This window comes from Topomyia yanbarensis, chromosome 1 (assembly GCF_030247195.1).
Source record: "Topomyia yanbarensis strain Yona2022 chromosome 1, ASM3024719v1, whole genome shotgun sequence".
In the NCBI taxonomy this organism is placed as follows: Eukaryota; Metazoa; Arthropoda; class Insecta; order Diptera; family Culicidae; genus Topomyia; species Topomyia yanbarensis.
The window spans coordinates 15212997-15233770 of record NC_080670.1 but is presented as its reverse complement, the minus strand read 5'-3'; the positions used below and the strand labels follow the sequence as shown (position 1 = coordinate 15233770).

Here is a 20774-nt window from a genome sequence, read left to right as displayed (position 1 = left end):
TCTTATACTATCTTACCGAGAAGGCACGAAAGAGTCCCCATATTTTCTTCAGGAAATTCGGAATATGCTTTCTATGTTTAACGAAGAGCCTCTATTGTGCTGAGGTCTCTTGGGTGGGTACCCCATCATGTTCCGGTTATTGTACGGAGAAAGTCGATCCATTGTTGGCACATCTGTTTCAGATACCGAAAGTGACATCCTTTAGAGTCGAACCGTACCCCGAGGTATTTAAAAGTTAAAACCTGAGCAATAGTTTGATCCATTAATTAAAGCTGTAGTTGCGCTGGTTCACGCTATCTTTAAAATACGACTAGCACAGTTTTCTCCGTAGAGAATTCAATACACAGCTGTAGGGCCCAAGCAGACAAATTGCCCAAGGTATCTTGCAGTGGTTTTTGCAAGTCGACGGCTGTAATAGAGACCACACCGTCATCTCCAAGCTGTCTTAGTGTGCAGGAATTGACAAGACATTAGTCAATGTCATTCACGTAAAAATTCTAGAGAAAGGGACTTATACATGTGAGATGCATGTGTTTTTCAGACAATTAGTTTAGAAAAAAGTTGTTTAAAATCGGTGAAAGACTATGGTGGTGCAGAAAGAAAGTCGATAGAAATTGAATCAAAGGCCTCCTTAAGATTCAAGAAAACTGATGCCATCTGGTCTTTGCTAGCATACGCCATTTGAATTTCTGTAAAGAGTAACGTAAGGCGTAAGGTACGTCCCTTTGGCTTTGTGGAAGCAAAATTGTGTATCTGACAGAAAGTTATGCCTCGACGCAATTTTCGAGGCGGAATAGGATCATTTTCTCGAAAAACTTCCGGATCCAGGCCAACATTGTAATCGGCCGATACGAGTTGTGGTCGGAGGTTGGTTTTGGCTGCTTTTTGGTTGGCGATGACCTTCACTTGCTTCCAGGCATGAGGAACAATATTACCCTCAAGAAACTTGTTAAATCAATTCAACAAGCGTCTTTTGACTGAGCCTGGGTGATTCTTCAACAAGTTGAATTTGATTGTCTGGCCCTGGGGCTTTATTGTCCGGGGCGGAATCCGTTTAGCGCAGGCGCAGCAAAAGAAGATTCCCCCCTGCGGTTCATCAAAGTCGTCTTCACATTTCTGCGAAAGATCGCTTAGAACGGGTCTGAATGGAACGCTTCAGTTTCTCCTTGCACTGTTTGCTTACGCCGGACATGTTTCCCACACAATTGACACTTCGACATCCACACGTCATCCACATGATTACCTCGCATTTCCCACATCGAACCTTATTGCTATAACCCGCGGTACAAAAAGTTAGGTAGAGGAGAACCGGCAAAGGTCACCCGATAAGAGTCTAAGTTGACATAAGTCCTCTTCCCGTTAGCTGCGACTGATGCTGAATGCTTCATTTCTACTTTAGTTTCTTCACTGGCTGAGCATAAGGGTCTTTGAAATGGTCAACCCTTTGTGTCCGCAGAACCGCGCAATTCAAACTTGAATCGGAGACGACCCCGTCACATTCAACCATGTTTGATGGTACATATACTCTATACTGCTTCGTAAAAGGCCCGTAGCCAGCAATATCATTTGCCTGGTTCAAACTGTTTACCACCACCCAACGCTTATCAGGACGCGTTTTTGACAGTTCTGTCATAGCCAAATATTGTTTCTTCAGAACTCGAGAAATCTTCAATAGATTCAAACATTTCTTTTCTTTGGTATAGAGAAAGTCTACAAATGGCCCGGTTGCGGAGGGTGAGTACAAGTTAAGTAGGGGAGCACAAACCGTAAAAGAAGCGAAAAAATCCTGAAACTTCGACGAGGCGGATAATGCGCCAGATAACCTTGACAGTAGAGTAGCACTATGCTGTATAACGTTACACTGCACGGACTGAAAAGGTCGATCTATCGGCCCGAGAGTCACCGAACGAATGACCGTAAGATAAAAACACCTGTAATCGATTCTGAACCAAAAAAAGAAAAAAAAGAAATTGGGTGTATAGAACACAATGTTTAGACCAGCAATCTAATCTAAATTCATCGGGGAACGTGCCATTTAAGCCAATATATTCTGATTCCTGAAATACATCTTGCACTTTACACAGATCACCATGCCGCACCGCAATTGAAGTAATTTAGCATTGATTTCGTAGTTCAACAGCCGAAAGTTATAAAACTGGCAACATCTGCAACAGCGATCCGATATTTCCTTACGATATTATTCGAGTTCTAGAGCGTAAGAATTATAACAATTTTCTCATTTTTCAGTTCATGGAATCAACCGGACCGGACACAGTTGCTGCAGTCAATTTACTGATTAAACTGGGGATTACAACAGCAAGAGGCAACCACGGATGTAATTGTGGAAAGCAAGATGGCTGCAATTCTCGACGAGAACGAACCGTTAAATAGAAGCAATGGCGCTAACGTCAAAAGATCTACAGTCCAATCCTCACCAGCAATCGTCACCATACCCAGGGATAGCATAAGGGTTAGTGCATTGGGTCGGAGTCTCAAAGGTTGCGAGTTCGAATCTCGCCTCTGGAGGGAATTTTTTTTCACATGATTGCTTAGCTTCACTCACCATTTCCGATCGTTTTTCCCCGTTGGATACCACCAGTCCTAAACACGTTATTGCATTCAATAAGAAAATTTGTATTGCAGAAAGCCTGTCAAACAGCATCAAACATCCCGGGTGTCATGGTCATCAGAAAATATTTATTGTATATTCTCAAATTATTGCTTTTAATATGCTATTTAAGTGCCTGTTACATTTCAGAAGCCTTTCTCCTGCGATAAGCATAATAAGGACCATTAAAATAGAGATCTCTTTAATGAAGTTGTATACGAAGAGTCGCATTTGACTGCCGATACATTATTGCCGATTCTCAACCGAACAGTGATGAACAGTGATCCTCCATCAAGCGGGGAAGGATATCATTTTGCACTGGCGACAATTGGAGATGGCCGACATAATCGCAAGCTGGTATTTTGATGATTTTGGTGGTTTGAAAAATATTCTCGTGTGAGTGTGTTACTATTCAAAAACGAGAGGCTCGACATTTGCTTGAATTAACTACACAATTCTATAATGTGAACTGCCGTTCTACGCCCAATTGTCCCATGTTGCAAAACTGGCAACTGAGAAAAACGCGATTGAAGATGAAAATTGTATTAGCCATCTGGAGGGATACGGTGTAACAAATAAAGCTTTATTGTCCAAAATTACGTTCATGGCAATCGTTTTCAATATAATCAGCCCAGTTTTTTATTATAGAGATTCAATTAACGTTAGTTTTTAAGAAAAATGTTAAGTGGGACTGTTATGCCGAGAAATCGAGCGGAAACCGGAAAGTTCTACGCATATCAGTCCCATAACGATCTATGTAAATGATGCCCATAACTCATTTTTTTTTACAAAAGTGTATGTCGTGAGTTTTTCTGTTACTCGGGAGATTTGTTGCTTCATCAAAATTGGAAATAGGGTAAAGTACCTATTTTTACTCTATTTAGAAGGGTACCTCACAAGATTATTAATTACTCTGCCTACACTCGATGGAGTGCATTAATTTGGCATTCCCAACCTTCCTTCGTTCTTAAGAACCAATCTAATAACACAAATGGCCTAAAAACGATGAAATGCTAGTGTTTGATCGCAACTAAAGTTCCAATCGAGTGCTCCAATTGTCGCCCTACCATTTGATCCAATTTGTTGACCAAAGATAGCAAACGCTGCACTAACCAACGGCTTCAAATGGGTAGCGTGATAATAGAAACATTGCGAAAATAGGCTCATTATCCTAGATGCGTTCGCCATGTTATGCAAGCGACGATAGTAATGAAGAGCTTTACAGGATTGTTCTCACTACTGTGATTAATATTGCCACTGCCATCTCTTTTTTAATGATCCTGTATTTTTCCATCAATTTTTTCAGTGCCCGACATCTAGCGTAATGAACTTCTTAACTAAACGCTACGTAATTATTTTTTTATTGCGCACTTTTTTGGGATTTTTGTTAGTGGGACAATTATGCGTAGAATATCAACAATGGGACAAACAGACTTGGTATTTTTTCACGAAGTCTTCAAACAAACTTTATGAATTGGATGTGTTTTCTGAAAATATACATCAAAAAGGACTGTTTGATTAAAAAAAGTGAAAATGACCAAAAAGCAACATGGGACAATTATGCGTAGAACGGCAGTGAAGCAGTGCGACGAAAAGAGCTTTTGGTTTCCATTCCGAATGATTGATTTTCCGAACGAACGAGACGTGATCGAATCCGACGCTAGTTTGATTTTAATCCAAAATAAAAATCCTTAATAAATATAACAATCGCGCATAATCGGAATCCACAGATTTTTTTTTTTAAATTGGTAGGTGCAAAAATATACCGATAAATCGGTATATTTGCCCCCTCTGGTGCTAGATACTGAAGAGGTGAATTCGAAAGGTAAAATTTTCATGCAAAAAATGGTGGTTGAATCCTATGTTTTCTTCAGGGTAAAATATTCCATACTACGCATTGGATCGCTAGTTGCAGCCACGTTTGATTTTTACTATATTTCTCATTAGCAAACAGAACTTGTGTATTTGCGTGACGCCGCTTTTTTCTAAGGATTTAGTTGTAAGAATTAGAAGTGTTTCATTTCGAGGAAGCGCTTATACTGTGTGTTATTTAATTGTTTCAGAAAATGCCATAAAACCAATTTCGTAAGAAAATGCCAGTAAACAGGTTTATATTGGAAAACCCTTCATTTTTTTCCATAACAAAACATCTTAAAATATCACTTGTCCTTCTAAAACCCGAATAACGAACTAAAATCAGGTTCCTCGCAAACCGTTCCCAACCGGCCATTGAAATCTTTCGAACGCGTAAAAGCTCCCCCATGCGCACTGCCTGCTAGGGTGAGCAAACTAGCTGACACTGCCCATGGGCGTGATTCACCATAACAGCACTAACCGCGTGCGCTAGACAAAGCAATTCTATTTGCTTGCCCATTTCAACCGCATACTAACGACGCGGCTGTGTAACCTTGGTTTCCGCGCCCGTGCGTTACCACGGCAATAGACCGTTTGTTTATTTATCAAAACATTATTGCGAAGCCTCGTGTTCGATCGGTTCAACTTTCACATATTTCGTATCGAAGTTCTTGGTATTTTTTGTGTCGGTGAAAAAATGTCCTTATCCGTCAAATCCGTGCCGGGAAGTGTATCGGAATCACTCCGACGAAAATTAAGTAGCCAGCGGTCGTTAGCTCGCGACCGGCGCCTACCGCCGCCGACTCCGCAGAAACAACCGTCCCCTTTGAGAACACCCGTCGGCTCCGGAGTGTCCCTCGCGAGTGATACCGATGTGGCCGGTGTGAAAGCAAAACTCGGGCTGATCGATACCTGCTTTCCGGAGAACGATACACCGGTGTTCGAGTCTATTACGAGCTTTCCCGAATCGTACAAGCGACTTAGCTCGAAAGAGAAGCTGCTGTTGCTTTTTGCGGAAAACTTACGCCGGCAGTACAAGGAGAAGTTTCCGCACCGGAAACCGCTGGTACTGGCTCTGCCGAATGAGTGTGAGGTGCAAAAGTTTGTCTGTACCAGCTTGCGACCGTCGATTTTTCTCTTTCCGGAACTGATCGGTTGCTGGCAGGAGGTGGCGTCCTTCATAGCGGATTACATCGTGAATGAGCCTCTGGTCGATCAGGTTAATATGGTGAGTAGAATTTAGGATTTTATTACTGGTTTGTTAGCGCCCAATTTGTAGATTGAGGGGGTATTTTGTTGGGTGAATAGCGGGGTCGATAATTTGTTTGTTCTCTTACTTCTTACTTGCTCTACCAGAAGATAAAGAGAAGAGAGAGGGAGAGAATACAGAAATGATTTTCTTTCTGTTTGCTCCGTAATTGCGGAGAAATTGGTAGTATTAATTCTACCAATTTCTCTTAGTACTAGAACAAACCTAATTTGGCATGGTTTCTACTTTACTCGAAAACATGAAAATTACATTTAACGTGAACAACGAAGCGACGTATTTTTCTGTTTGATATTAGGATTTTTCTCTTCTGACATGTGGATCTGATACAAAATATTCTAAATCTTTTGATGTAAAACAACCCATATTTTTACTTGAATTTAAAAGGAATTTTACGTGAAGTGGGACATTTCTTTTATATACATCTGCAAAATGAGGTAATATCTTTCGATTTTATCACGATCTGCATACGCTGGTCGATAGTCATGAACATAAGCTACAAGACAAAACCGGGATGATATTAAATGGCCTCATTAGTATACCAGCACAAACACATAGAACAGACATACAAACTAGAACAAACTTTCCCGAAAAACCTGTGTGAACATTTAAATGAAAACAGGTTGGAAGTCACCTTCGCATACAGGTTTGCATGCATGCATTACAATTGTATTCAAGTTTGCACGCAACGCCTGTATAGCGTTTGTTGACCGATCGAAGCGCCGACTAGTGCCAAGTTGCTACTTGCTGGTGGCATTTCAAAATGACAGCTTTATTTCTTATAGCGTTTTCGTGTTTTCTTGGTGCTACACCGGTGTAGTGCAAGGAATGAGATAGACTGATTACACCCAAGTTTGAATGAGTGTAGCACCGACTACATCGGTGTAGTGCACTGTCAAAAACGAAAATGCCATTACACACATTGAAAACTTTACCTGTTGTAATAGCCCAGACTTAAGACGTCAGATACGACCAAGAGTGACTCACTGAATGATGATTTATTAGCAATCCATTTCTTAGCCTACTTGATCATATCTGTAGACACTACACCTGTGTGGCAGTTTTTTAGTGGTATAAAGTCCTCAGCAGAATTCATATTTTTCTACTGATGGTAATATTTTTTTCATGAAATGTTTTAAAGATTCGCTGCGTTCAACACGATAGCGTAAAATAAACAAATAACCGTGAAACGCAGTGTAATCATTAAATCTTGTGAAATACACGTTACACATCGTGATTGAACAAAAAATATTGCATCAAAGTTCCCCAATGATAGATGACGCCAATGAAAAGTATAATAAAATTTTTTTTTATTATTTTTAGGGCGTAAAGTAAGGTTAATTAGGTGAAAAAGGTGTGTTTTCAATTTGTTTTAGTGATACAGAGAGCGTTTTTTAGATGTTCTTATAATAATTCATTATTTGAACAATATACTGCTAAATTTGCATTATTGAGAATTGAGCGGTGACGGTGAACACCAGAAGACGCCACGCAGAAAATTGTTTTGCTGTTTACATCATAACTCAAAACCTACTGGGCCAATCGTCCTGAAATGTTTTCCTTTTTTTTTGGCTCACTGACGAGAATGATCATTTTTTATTGGACTAAATATTTATTGAATGAGTTTTCGTTTAAACACCTTTCTACTTCAAGAAGACTTGACCTCGGGAATAGTTGCTGGAAAGCTAATGATCGAATCTATACGAAATATTACGCTATCATGCTTCTTAAACCAAAACATGGCAATATATCTGAAGGAAAGAGTCTGAATGTGGCTGATCGATACTTGTATTGCTTGTACTAAAAGGTCCAGAAGATCGATTGCAAAAAGTCAGAATGACCGCAAGAAATGTATGAACCCGTCTAACCCCAATTCCTCCTGGAACTCAAGTATAAAATTTAACATGGTTCTACATTTCAGAAAGAGGCTGAATGCGGCTGATCAAAAGCAGTAATTCTTATGCATAAAAGTCCGCGGAATCGTATGAAGATAGAATGACCGCACGGAACGTATATACCCGTTTTACCCCAATTCTTCCAGTAAAAAAATGTGTGAAGATGTACAGCCTCAATATTACCAGAGAAGCTGAATGCGACTGATTAAAATCAGTTTTGCTTATGTAAAGTAGTCTAGGGAATCGATTGAACATACTTATTAAAATGACCACACGTTGCGTGTGTGCTCAGTTTACCCCTAATACAATTGTGAAGTTGTACCTTACTCAACATTTCAGAAAAAAAAGCGTGTTTTGGGTACATTTTTTCCCACTGCGTGGCGGAGCACTAGAGAGCGTTACTAAAATGCAGAATGAACCATGCCATATCACGACACGTCTGTCGTTGTTCTTGAGATATGCACCCTTAGATCGAATTTTAATGAATTTTTGAGCACTATGGCTCTAAATTTTTATGACTTTTTCTACCCAGTAGTCTCTAGCTAATTGAATGTCGTTAAAAATGAAAAGAAAAGAATTTTTTAGAATAGAAGATAAATCTTCAGCTAAAAGTTTGACATTAATACCAAAACTCTACCGACTTCGTATGCCATGAAAAACTATAACCAGAGATTAACTCATGATGTAAAGAAGGATATCAAGCTTTCTCATTTCCCCCAGAAAGGCCCCATTGCTAGAGTAATGATGCCAATGCGGCAAGCGATTTCATATAAATTCTGATTTTGTCCTGCCTAGTTGAATTTTGGACTAAGTTTTCTTCACTATTTCTTAGTTTCAATATTCTTGAAAGTCAGACCGACGATGGGTGAAATTTTCAATGTGTGTTCAACTGTCATCGTTATCAGTCTCAGAGTAGACACATTCAAACTATTCAAACAACTAATGGTGAGCTTATTGTAGATTTGGAACCAGATTATTTTAAAAAATAAACATTTGACAACATTTAAATTTGCCGACGAATGCAAGATCGAATTTCTCACGCCGAAAAAAAATCTTGGAGAGAGAGTACAAAAACTAAAAACAAAAAAAAAACTACTTTTGAGCATGGCACACAATCAGAAACCAATTGTAACGCTTATTTTGTTCCACGCGAAAGATTATAAATATCAATACTGAACAAGAAGAACCAACTCGCATTAAAGTAATAGATGCAATGTCCTAGCTGGACATAATCGTTTACAGATGCCTGGTAAATTTTTCGATAGCACGAGGCGACTATGTTTGCCCAACACAGCCAGTAGCTAGAGCCTACAAATATGTAGCACGTGTCACATTAATTAAGACATAGACATGCGGAATCGATTCCGACTAACTTGGTGCAAACCAAGTGGTTTTGGTTCTCTGTCAATTGCAAATGTCTAAGTTCAGTGTAGTTTCTATTTGTGCAAAGACAAAATGGGACAACTGTTGACAAGGAAAAAGTGTACTATTAAATTTATGAGCATCGTGGTAGTAATTTTGGAACGGTTTCGTTTTTACGATACGTAAATAGGACCGTGACCAAAAAACATCAATTTCGCAGCTGTGTTCAACTTTTCACCAGTATCGACTAGGGGATAGGGGCCATTTTGACGATTGCCATTTCACAAAAGACCACACTTACGTTGAAAAAAATTACTAATATTATATTGATTATAAATTACCGGATTATAAGAATGTTATTTCAAATGTAATTATACTTGAATCTTTCTTGAATAATTTCTTCTATGAGATTTTTCCTTCTTTTGAACATGAGCAGTTCTTAGTTAAGAGCTCTGATGATGATTTTTTCTCCTTATATGCATATAAGTACAATCGTGAAATTTATATTATAATGCACTGGGTGGGCTAATGTTCCTCTACCTAATTCGTTTCGTTGATTGGGACAAAGACAGATTTCAAAATGTAGTTGTAATGTACTTTGTAACCCGTCAGGGTAACAATTTAGCACTGGGTGGAAATATACCTATTTGTGCGTACTCTCTCCGTAGAGTGTATTGTTATTGCAACATAACTCACCGCTGCTCATTATGCTCGTTCATGTTTTTGATGTAAATTTCGTTTAAATAATAGTCCATGAACGTTGTTATTAGTCCAGATAGGTGTAGTAATTTTTGTTGTGTATTTGTAAATAAATAGCATAGGGTTTAGTTAGGTTACCGCTCTCCTTTCGCTGCAAAAGTGGTCTGACTATGCTGTGCTATAGCGATGACAGCTATGCGGCGGTGCGTTTTTTTGGTGCTTGTTTGTTGTAGTCGAGTGCGGAAGGCGGCCATCGTAAAAGAGTAGAAAGTGACGAACCACGGTAGTGATCAGACGTCCATAAGATTGTTTTTTCTTCGGGACAGTTTCCCGCCACCGTAACGAAAAGTTCAGTGCGCGCGTGTGACGGCAAATTAAATCCGTCAAAAGTGCCGGCCTGTGGTTCGGGCACAAGTGCATATAGTGGTGCTGGATCGCCGTCGGGGGAAGCTAACCACCAAGGAGCTTTCGCTTCCCCGGCTAACCGTTAAGGATCCGACGCACCCACCCCTCTCGCTGCAGAGGATAAGTCGAACGAGCCTTGCTCTCCTCTGCAGCTAACAGTCAAGGAGAGGGAAGCAGGTAGGACGACGACTCCGCCTGGGAAGAACACTGCGGTGTCTTCCGGGATTCCTTGCGGGGAGCAAGGGAATCCGGTGATTCATCACCAACGTCGCTAGGGAGGTTCCAACAAAAGAGCCAAGCTCACCTCCCTAGCTAATTGTTAAGGACCGCTGCCGGAGCAGCCAACGTAAATAGGGAGAACTCGGCCGTTGCTGTCCCGGCCGGTCGGAGGAAACCGCCCGCCTATCCGCCCGCAGCAGCAGTGTACAGTGAAGGGAGAGTAGGTGAAAATAAAACACGGTAAAATTTAATTTATTTGTTTTTCCTTTTTGTTTGTTGTGTTACGAAAATCCGAAATTCTGTAGAGGCACCTAGGCCGCCCTGAAGTAAAGGGTACGCCGGGCAAATAAGAACCCGAGTAGCGGGGAAACCCCTACTTACAACTTACATTGGTCACATATTCAATCATTATAGGAACTGCGTTATATGGACATCTACCTCTTAGCACTTTCTATTCGTTTACGAATTAGTCGATGGTTCCGTTCTCTGCGTTTTCCCAATCTTGAACCTCCCGTTCCCCTATTAGGGTAATGCCGATAGGGATCATCCCGGCGATGACGCATACTACCTCCCCCAATTTGGTTCTGTTCGCACGCGCAACTCGCATGATCATGTTTCGATACACGTTTCATTTTTATTGCTATGCCTCCGATGATGATCTGAGCCCGCTGAAGCGCTTTGTAGTATCTAACTGGTAGAACCTGTTTTGTGGTGGGCTAGCTGCAACTTGACTCCATTCATCCAGTTTTCGATTGTGCTGAAGGTTTTCTATTATCAACATTTCCACCCCTTTTAGCCTATGGAACATTGCAAGATGACGTCATATGAGTAAAAATGCTCGAAAAAATGACAGTTCAGCGAGCTTGTTTACACGGTGATAGAATTCGAATCGAGTTTCTTGTACTGGGTGAAACCAAAAATTTTCTAAGTCCATGTAAACAAGCTCTCTGAGCTGTCAGAAAAGTGAGGTTATACATTTTCATGCAATGCTCAATTACAGACCAATGAGGTATATATAGGTGTGGCAGAACACACGTTTTGCTAGTGTTGCCAACCAAAAATATGTAAACAATCCAGAAGCACGAGTCGACGTCATAGCGTTCACACGATTCAATGGGAGCGGACGAACGGTATGATGAAAGCAAGTCGATTTATTCTGTGATCACTCACACCACTCATGTAAGATTCATCTTACGAATACCAAAGTACCATCTTCGCCATACCTGTATATACTACATTGAGTTAGGACAACATCATCCGTAAATTCGACAATCTCTACTCCTATAGGGAGCTTTAACTTTAGAACGCCATCATACATAATGTAATGTACCAAAGCCAAGCTCCGAGCCCGAATTTGTGTCGAATTCTGGATTATAAAAGCAGCTTTCCAGAATATTGCACGGCTATTAGGGATATTAGGAGTATTTTGTGCAACGATGCTGCTGAAGAATCTCAGCTGATGCTGCTTCCCGCGTTCTTAACGTATATTCCCCTCTCCTGTTAGGACACCTCTGCTCTCTCTGCTTCCACCGTCGATCGATGTACTTTCTCTCCGGAATCCGAACTATCTATTTGACAGACCTCTTTCACGCTCCGTATATTTCGTTACCTTGTCGAGGATGACCCTTTCCAAGAACTTCCTAAGAGTATGCAGCAATTATATGGGTCTCCTGGCGGCTTCCTTAGTTTAGACAGTTTCTGAAATTTCCATCTATCTGGAAAGTAGCCTCCTTCGGGGAATTTCGTAGTCACCGTTTTAAACATGGTCGGAAACGTCAGGATTGCATTTTTCGATGGCACGTTGGGGATTAGGTCCGGATCGGATGCTTTCTTCAATTTTAAACTTTCTGCCACTGGCCAAAGCTCGACTTTGGAGATATATGCATACAATACTGACAATTTCTGCTTCTACCTCACCGTACGGTGTCAGTGGTAACATCATTGGATTATGCGTCGGGAAAATATCCTCCACGGTTATCTTAACCTTATCTGGGCTAATTTCAAACGGCGTCGATGGACCTTTGATCTCGATAAGCATTATTCCAATAATTAGCATAAGATTCTTGACACAACTTTTTTGTAGCAATAACTGCTAAGCAGTTTGAATTGATCACCTTTATTTCCCGTTTATATATATTCTGGCCGCATGAAACATCACGTAACGTGCCTCTTTATCTGTTTCCGTTCTGATTCGCTAAACGCATCTTCTAGCTCTAAGGTAAGTAGTCTGGAGAGTGCTTAATGTCCAATAAACCGGACGCCTTCCATTCCTATGTTCCAGTTTTCAAGTGATTTGTGTATAACACACCCCCTCGTTAAAGTTTCCATCCACAAATCTGCATCCATGTTCTGAACACCGCTGTGCCTTGTCAAGGGCGTTTCGTTGGCCAATACTGTAACGAATTGCCCGATATTCGCTCTTTTCGATCAGCCTCGCGAACACTACATCTACAGTTTCTTGGTGGAAAAGAATGCCATTTGCTTTTATCGTCTTTGTTTATTATTTTCCACCAAGTTTGAGGTAGTGTTTGTGTCATGTAACGTGTATGACCACGAGCCATTGAGTTCTACAAGATGACGACACGAATGAACCCATGATGAATAAAGTTCATGTTTGACAATTCTCGGTGGTTTGTTTACTTCGTGAGTTTCGTGAGTTCGAATGCAACGGATGTTCATCTGTTGCACTCGAACTCACGTAACTACCATGTAAACAAACCACCGAATATTGTCAAACGAAGTTCATCCTGCTCATTTTCTGGGGTTATGTTGGATGGTGTAAAACCTAATAGAAAAGTCTACAAATCGATACTTTATTTTCACTAGCGAAGTTGAATCCTACTGTACAAAGACTTGCCTTCTATATCGTTTGTTTACCATTTATCTGTCAGTGTCATTCCAATCGAATACGAGACCTGCCAATGGTCCTTGTTCGAGAAAAATTCGAAGAGATTTTCTTCGTAATAAGTGCTTTTGACAGGTCTCGTGCTCGATTAGAATGACACTGACAGTTAAATGGTAAACACACGATAGAGATAATGAGTCTTTATCCAGAGGGATGGCGCGATGTTGTTGGGCCCATATTATTGGCTCGAATCAAAACTCGTCGAAATGTCAATTGATTATAGGTTCATCCGGAGTGTTCATTTATGTTTACATTTTGCTGGCGTTGCCAATTTTATTTTGTTTCCACCACCCAATGCGGCTACGCCATATCGCTTTTGGGCGTGCTGTCCGACTTCGCTACCGCTCAGTCAGTCTTAAACTGTGGGATAGCCCCCATGTTTTAGTAAGCCGGGCAAACGAGTGGATCACAGGTTCGCTTGCTTCCAACGGCGGGTCGGCGACCACTCGCCCGGCGGATCCTCAACGGTTTTGCGCTGCTTCGATTCCTAGGCCTCGGTTATGCGGCTAAGCCGCATTGAAATGGTATGCCTCAAACAGACGTTCCTGAAGGGTATCGGATGGTTACCGGAACCCAGTAAAGTTCAATCGGAAAAGAGCCGGAATTCTGGTTGGTTCTAATTAGTGTTCCGGCTCCAGAGATACAACCGATTTTAACTAGAATCGGTTTTGTCACTGGAGCCGAAATACGAATTAGAACCAGCCAGCATTCCGGCTGAGCTTAACTGGGAAGTTTTTTTAAAATTTAATCTGGGAAATAAAAATTTTCTTGCAACGCTCCAGCACCACGTTGAACTCATACGATTTCGCCACATGGGAGCAAATTTGACGCTATGGAATGAACTTTTAGTTGACAAGTTTTGATTCGAGCCAACAACATCCAGCCCTAAAACAAGATCCCTATATAAGGATAATGAAAACATCGAAGTCAAATTGCATGATTTGGCACCACGTACTTGCAAGGTGATTATTAAAACATTCATGTCGTATTTGGGAGAGTTCCATTACGGAGGACACGAGGTGGAATTGTTTTTCAGGTATTTCAAATAGTTTTTTTTTTGGTTATGGAATTTGTGGTTCGACTTCGTCTCATCAGAAGCCGACTTAACGGACAAGCTGGCACCGGATTAACGCTAGCTCCAAAAAACGGAGACACAATTTGTGTTCCTGAGCAAATCCCTAGTCAAGCGCGATATCTCGCAAGAAAATTTCAAACTTCCATAACTAAATTAGTTACAGGTTTTGTGCTCTTCATGCGCAAAGATAGTTTTAAACCATTTTCTCCTTAATGGAGAAAAAATTGTTTTTACCAAAACTGTTTTCCTCTAAGGAAAAATATAGCAAAGCTACAAATAGTGGTTTTGTGGTGAGAATGCGGTTAGACCAACCCATTCCTTCTACCTTACGCTGCAGTACAAAACAGAAAGCCAACTCTTTATACATATCAAGGGCAAACTAATACGCAGTTCTGTGAACAAAAAGGACATTACAGACAATCCTGTTTAGAAATCGTTGAGGAAAACTCATTTACAGATAGGAATACCAACACTCAGTTTCTAATATCATTCCGTGAACAACAAACGGTTGCCAAGCTATTAGCATCGACGGAGGGTTGACACTTGTGTGTGACCCGAAATGTAAAGAAGATCGCGGACATCAAAGCAGTATCCATGATAATCATACGGAGATGTGTGACGACGACAGAAATATGAAAGACCCTCAAGTTGGCGTGGATGCAAATATTTTTCCGACACGAAAAAGATCTCCGCGCGCAATGGCAACTCTTACTATTAATTGTTTATTTTTACACCTCATAAATGTATAAAGGACCGTCGGCTTGATGAAGCTAACAACTTGAGCCGTGCCAAATAAACGAATTGAATAAAATAGCCAAAAAATATTTGTTATGAATCCTGTTTTCCAAAAAAATTACCGAAATGCTCTCATAGACATTGGAGACTTCCAGAATTTACTAACAACAGCTAGAAAAACAAACTGTAAACAATTCCTATCAGTTTGTGCTCCAACTTCCCGCAGATCTCTAGCGCTAGAGCTTCCAACATTGCATCATTTTCTTTTCAGTCCTACCCAAACAGGTTCAAACTCGCAATTTTGTTGATATTGAGAAATCATTTGATAATTTATTTTTCCATTTTACTGCTAGGTTGTCATCTCTGGTTTCGATATTTTGTCCATAATAATGATCATAATTAGTTGTGTACCTTTCTTTAAATTTAACAGTTTATTTACTTTTCTTAAATTCATTTAATAATTCATTACATTACGCTCATGTTTGTGTGTCGAATGTTCTTCCCAATCTATTAGCACTGTGCGGTGCTCTACTCTTTTTTTACATTTTTGTTTTTACCAAGGGATTGTTTTCTCCTTTAGGAATATATGCATAATCACATAGAACTTGTGTGTGTGTGTGTTTCCCCTCTCGTCAAATTGTTACTCAACTTTTCTAAAGTTGTATCTAACTTCGCGGTAGCCTAAACTGTACCAGGCGACATAATCGCGAGGCGATTGTCGACTATTCCCACGCATCATTTTTTTTTTCGTTTGTTTACAAATAGATTTTGACAATTTTTGAGCTTTGTTATTTTGTCTTGTTTCTTTCTTCATTTGTTTTTTTGTATGTTTTCGCATATTGAGTGAATTAGTTTCCTGTATCGGTTTTCCTCTAACAGGAAGCTTCAGACGGGAGCAATTTAGTTGACGAAAGCGCATCTTTGGTGGAATGTTGTGCTCCGTCAAAACGGAGAAAGTATTGTAAACGAGATCTGAGCACATATCTTTTGTTTCGTACTTCTCAAAATTCATTGTTTATCTGCCTTATTTGGCTAATTGTTTCTGCGGTCTTGGGGACTTGTCTTACACTTAACGATTTCTATTAGCTTGTTACGGTAATAATAATAATATTATTAATAATATCTCGATAACTTGTACATTTGGCATATTTTTTGTTTCTTCGTCTTCTTATTCGAAAGAGTTTCCTTCCCGCTAAACAATGAGTATTTATTTACACAGTCAAAGAGAGTGTCGGGGTGTGATAAATATGCGAAGGAGTTTGGCCCTTCTCTCTGCTCTACGCGACAACTTTAAAACGTTGTCTGGCATGATTCTCTCTTCGTTTCGCTTCATCAATAGATACATATATCAAAGAATGAAACAAAAATAATAAACTTTATAAAAAATGGGAAAAATTTAACTACTTATTCCATTAGAGCTTGCTTCTACTTCTACAGCTACTGCTGCTAGTTCTCGGTCTCTGCAGTTTACTAATGATATCGGATTTCCGGTTTTTGATTTAGACTGGACTCTGGGGGATGGCGGGGACCAATATTTACAACACGCTGCTAGGACGGTAGATGATCTACTTTCGCCGTCGTACCCGGGTGCGTTCCTCGCCACCAGCACCGCCAGTGCTAGAGGATGCGGCCTGCTGCTGCCGTTCGGCACTCAGTTTGATACTGTTGAGCAAATACTTGAACTGCACGACCTGCATGGCGGTTACGTTCGGATCGCTGCAGGATTCGAGCCACTTGAGGAACTTTTCACCGTGTTCGACCGCATCGGCGGAACTTTTGATGTCGACACCGGCCAGCAGCTGGTTGGAATCTTCGGAGATGTCACTCTTCAGCTCATCTGCACCGTTGCTGGTGACCAGGTCTCCGTTGTCCTCGTTACTGTTTCCGTTGTGATTGCTACTGACCACGGGACTAACGGAATGGCGAGCCGAGGGGCTAGCTCGATCGTCGTTGCTGTTGTGATTCTGGAAGAGATTATCCAGCACTTCCTTGACTTTGCCATTGCAGTTTAGTTCCGCGGGTCGTTCTTCGACACCGTGCGAGTCTGGCTGTTCGTCACCGTCTTCCGGTTTGTGGTCCGACTTCAAGCTGGTCGAAGGGCTTGGATTGAAGCGGTTATGGTCCTCGGGGGATACAATTAAGTTGGCGGCGGAGTTGTTGTGGTTTGAGAGATCTTCCGGTTCGGATTTAACGTTTTCCGGTCCCGCTGTGCTGTTGATGTTGAGATTGATTGGTTGAGCATTGTTGTTGAGCGAATCGGTTGAATTTTGGCCTTTGGTGAGCTGAGAGTATAGGATGTTCTCGTACGAGGTTGGCTTAGAGTTGGCATTGGCGTTGATGGTGTTGTTGTTGGATTTGTCCCCGGGCATTAGTGACGCACCGAATGTTTTGTACCACTGCCAGAACCAGGAGGAATTTTTGGTGTCCTCCGGAGTAAGGGACGGGGCAGATGACGGTGGTGTTGGTTGAGGGGTCGATACGATGGGTGGCGTAGGGGTTTGCGTCGACGGGTGATGTTGGACTTGCTGGTGCTGCTGGGGTGGTGAGGAACTTTGTTGCGGACTCGATGGGCGGGGCATTGACGAATAGAGATTGTTCAGTCCGAGCATAGCCTGTTGGGATTTGAGCCAATACCAGAGCGCTTCGTCGACCGGTGCATTAGGATCGCGACCTAGAGGGGCAGCAGATGATTGTTGTTTATATTTGTCGTTTAGATTAATACCATGGAGCATACCGTTACTGAGATCACCGGATGTTTTCTGTTGCAATTTGGCTAGATTGCGAACCGTTAGCGATGGGGTTTTATCAGCCCCGTTGGACTCCGGTAGACTCGATGTGCGTGGGCTCTGACTAGTATTGGCTTTGGGGCGCGCGTTACGCAGAGATTGGGCAGCACTCATTCCTCCCAGATTGGACATCGTGGCCAAGTTGTGATTGTTGTTGAGTTGTGCAATCAGATTTAGATTTGTAGCGATTTCGTTGAAGCTTAACGCTAATGGGCTTTGGGCCAGACTGGACATTCCGGACAGATGACTCAGACTAGTCAACGGACTGATGGCGGCCATCGATAGATCGGCTTTGTTCGGATCACCGTGCTTGCTAAGATCTGCACCGTATCCTTTAAGATTAAGTTCCTTGGATTTACTCAAGGCGGAAATTTCCGCAGCTGTCTTAGCAAACGAACTGAAGTCGGCACCGTGCAGTCCGTTCATGATGATGTCCCCTCCTGAAACACCTAACCCCTTGTCGCCCCCGCTAAGATCCAACCCGTTCATGGGTCCTCGGGGACTTTTGTAAAAACTATCGTCATATTTCATTTTCCCGTTCCCGAACAAACCTTGTTCGAGTTTCAGACGTTTCTCCGGAGGTCCGTTGAACAGTTCTGCAGCTGCGACGGCTGTTAAGGCCGCAGCGGTTGCTTCGTTGGTCAACTTCTCCGCATTTTCCGCCGATTGGCGGGACATGTAGCGTAGCTTTTCCTCATTTTTGCACCATCCCCGCAGGGTTGATTCCGGAACGCCAATGTCTCGGGCAACGGATGCCTTGGATTCTCCGTCGTGAATCCGCTGGATGGCATCGATCTTATCCGTTGCCGTGAGATGCCGCAGGGGGCGTTTGCCCTTCGTTGCCATCATCATCTTGAAGTGCGTCGTCGTGCGTGAATCTGCGAATGGGGGTAAGAGAAAGAAAAACAACCAATTAGCATCTAGCAAGTGCAGCTTCGTGTGGGGGCTAGCAATGGGTACGTAGTGTCAGCGTGCGTCCTGGTGCGTCGGTCCGAAAAGCCTTCTTCGCGGAAAACGAACCTATCCCTGTTCGTCGTAAATTATGTGCAGTAATGGGGAAGAACCCTCCTTCTCGGTTTGCTACCTGTACGGGATGTGGGATTTTCTGCGAAAAAGGAACCACTTCTCGCCGGGAAAAAACCCCCCGGATTGTGTTGTCCCGAGAGTGAGAGAAAGAGATCTTCAAGAGATGCAATACTATGCAGCCCCACGAGAAGCTTATGCACACATCCGTATGCGTTGCTATCTTCGATGCGGTGCACATAGATCGTTTTATTTTTCGTAGATGCGTTTGCACATAAAAACGCGAAAGCGAAAAAGAGAAACGGGTGCCGCCCATTGAGAAAAAAAGAGCTTTTTTCCGGGGGTGACTAGTGATCTCGCTCACTTCGTTCGAACCTAGATTCTCCTGCTTACTCAGCCTTTTCGGAATGTAGCGCCGATGCATTTTCTGCGCATAAAAAAAGTTTCTCTGTGTGCGGCACCCAACATGTGCTTTTTGGCAAACATGCGTTGCACACTATCACAATCGGCGCTATTTACTCTCTCTCTCCATCGCAGTGATGCGTGTGTGAATGTACACCAAGAGAAAGAGAGTAAATGCAGCGCTCTCCCGCTCTCGCTGGCAGTTCGTAGCGCATTCGGGTTTTCTTCGGCTACGTTCATTCATAAAAATCTGTTTGGTTTGACCAACATATGTTTGCACTTGCAAACATCACTCCGAAGGATTCTCAGGCTACGGTGCCTGTGTATTGGTAGACCACCTACGGATCTTGATTTTTTTTCTGCACTTTTCGTCTTCGTAGCAGTTGTTTACAATTTGCACATAAAAGTTTGTGTGTATACGTGCTGTAGGTACAGCTGAACACTGTAGTGGACAGTTCCGTGTACTGCTCTGCATCGCTTACCACCCAACCCCGATCCCACCGATCAAGGTATATAACCGTCGTCGGAAGGACACTTTGCTACTGCGACAGTAGTGTTAGTGCAGCGGAAAATTTATTTCCTTCGTGCGCTGGTGGTGATTATTTTTCTCGAACAGTTCAATAGACATAATGCAGAAGATGACCGTCCCCGTCCCTATCGCATTTCTGCTTACTTCAGACCCCGGGCGGACGGTTCGGATCGGGATCGCACCGGATCGTAGTGACCGAATTTCAGCTGTGCTACGACTGTCTGCCTGCCTGCCTACCAGAGTGATCAAGCTGAGAATAAAGGGACAAAGCAGGAAACGACGATGATTTGCAAAGGGGTCACCCTCGATTCGGTGACGATTTGCAGTAGTTTTTTTCGACTGTTTTCATTTTTCAGCTGATACTTATTTTTATTGAAACTGCCAACTTTTACATGTGTGTGTGTTTGTGTGCAAGTTTTTTTTTTTGCTTGTCCCTTTTTCAACAGCGTCTGACCAGGCGGAAGCATAAGCACAGCACAGAGGGGGAGTTTTTTTCTGTTGTAATTTGGCAGTGTGAGGAAATGGAATGGAGTTTCCTTTTGCCTAGCCCGGAGGAGACGTGCTTTTTATTATTTTCTTTCATCTCTGCACTGCCATGTTTTTGTCCTAATCGGTTCTGGATTCTGTGCACGTCCCGACGGGAACAACTTCGAGCAGCAGAGCAGGGGCCGACAGGCCGCGGGAATGGACCGCCAGGGGATTGAAGATGACGTAAGGATTGGCTGGACAGCAGAGATAACATACATACACACACAGCCACGCAGTTGGAAGGGATTTTTTTTATACTTCTAGTCGCATTATTTTATAGAACTTTTACTTTCGTTTGTTGTAAATTATTGCCCTAGTTTCGTGCTGCTCTGCTGGCTATCGGATGTACGCTCTGGAAGTTTACACAAAAGTTGATTGAGTCATGACTTTTGACATTGAACTGTGACCGGTCTCTTTTGGGCTAAATTAGATTACAAGAGTTTGTACCATTTAGAACTATTTTGACGAGCCCCTCGTTCGCT

At 42.1% G+C, this 20774-nt stretch overlaps 2 protein-coding genes across 3 annotated transcripts in view; both read right to left on the bottom strand.

Moving 5' to 3' along the window:
- LOC131676953 (uncharacterized) overlaps positions 1-20774 on the bottom strand; it is a 171149-nt gene that overhangs the window by 89394 nt on the left and 60981 nt on the right. The gene's annotated exons all lie outside the window — the stretch shown is intronic.
- Positions 15346-20774, bottom strand: part of LOC131676955 (protein distal antenna-like) — a 112582-nt gene continuing 107153 nt past the window's right edge. The window contains exons 2-3 of one of the 2 annotated variants that reach the window (XM_058956404.1): positions 17759-18688; positions 15346-17695 (exon numbers count right to left, since the gene is read on the bottom strand). In XM_058956404.1, the coding sequence (XP_058812387.1) occupies positions 16590-17695; positions 17759-18662 (2010 nt within the window). In that variant the 5' untranslated portion in view covers positions 18663-18688 and the 3' untranslated portion in view covers positions 15346-16589. Of the gene's footprint in view, positions 18689-20774 lie in introns of both variants that reach the window. The other variant, XM_058956403.1, reaches the window with a different exon arrangement.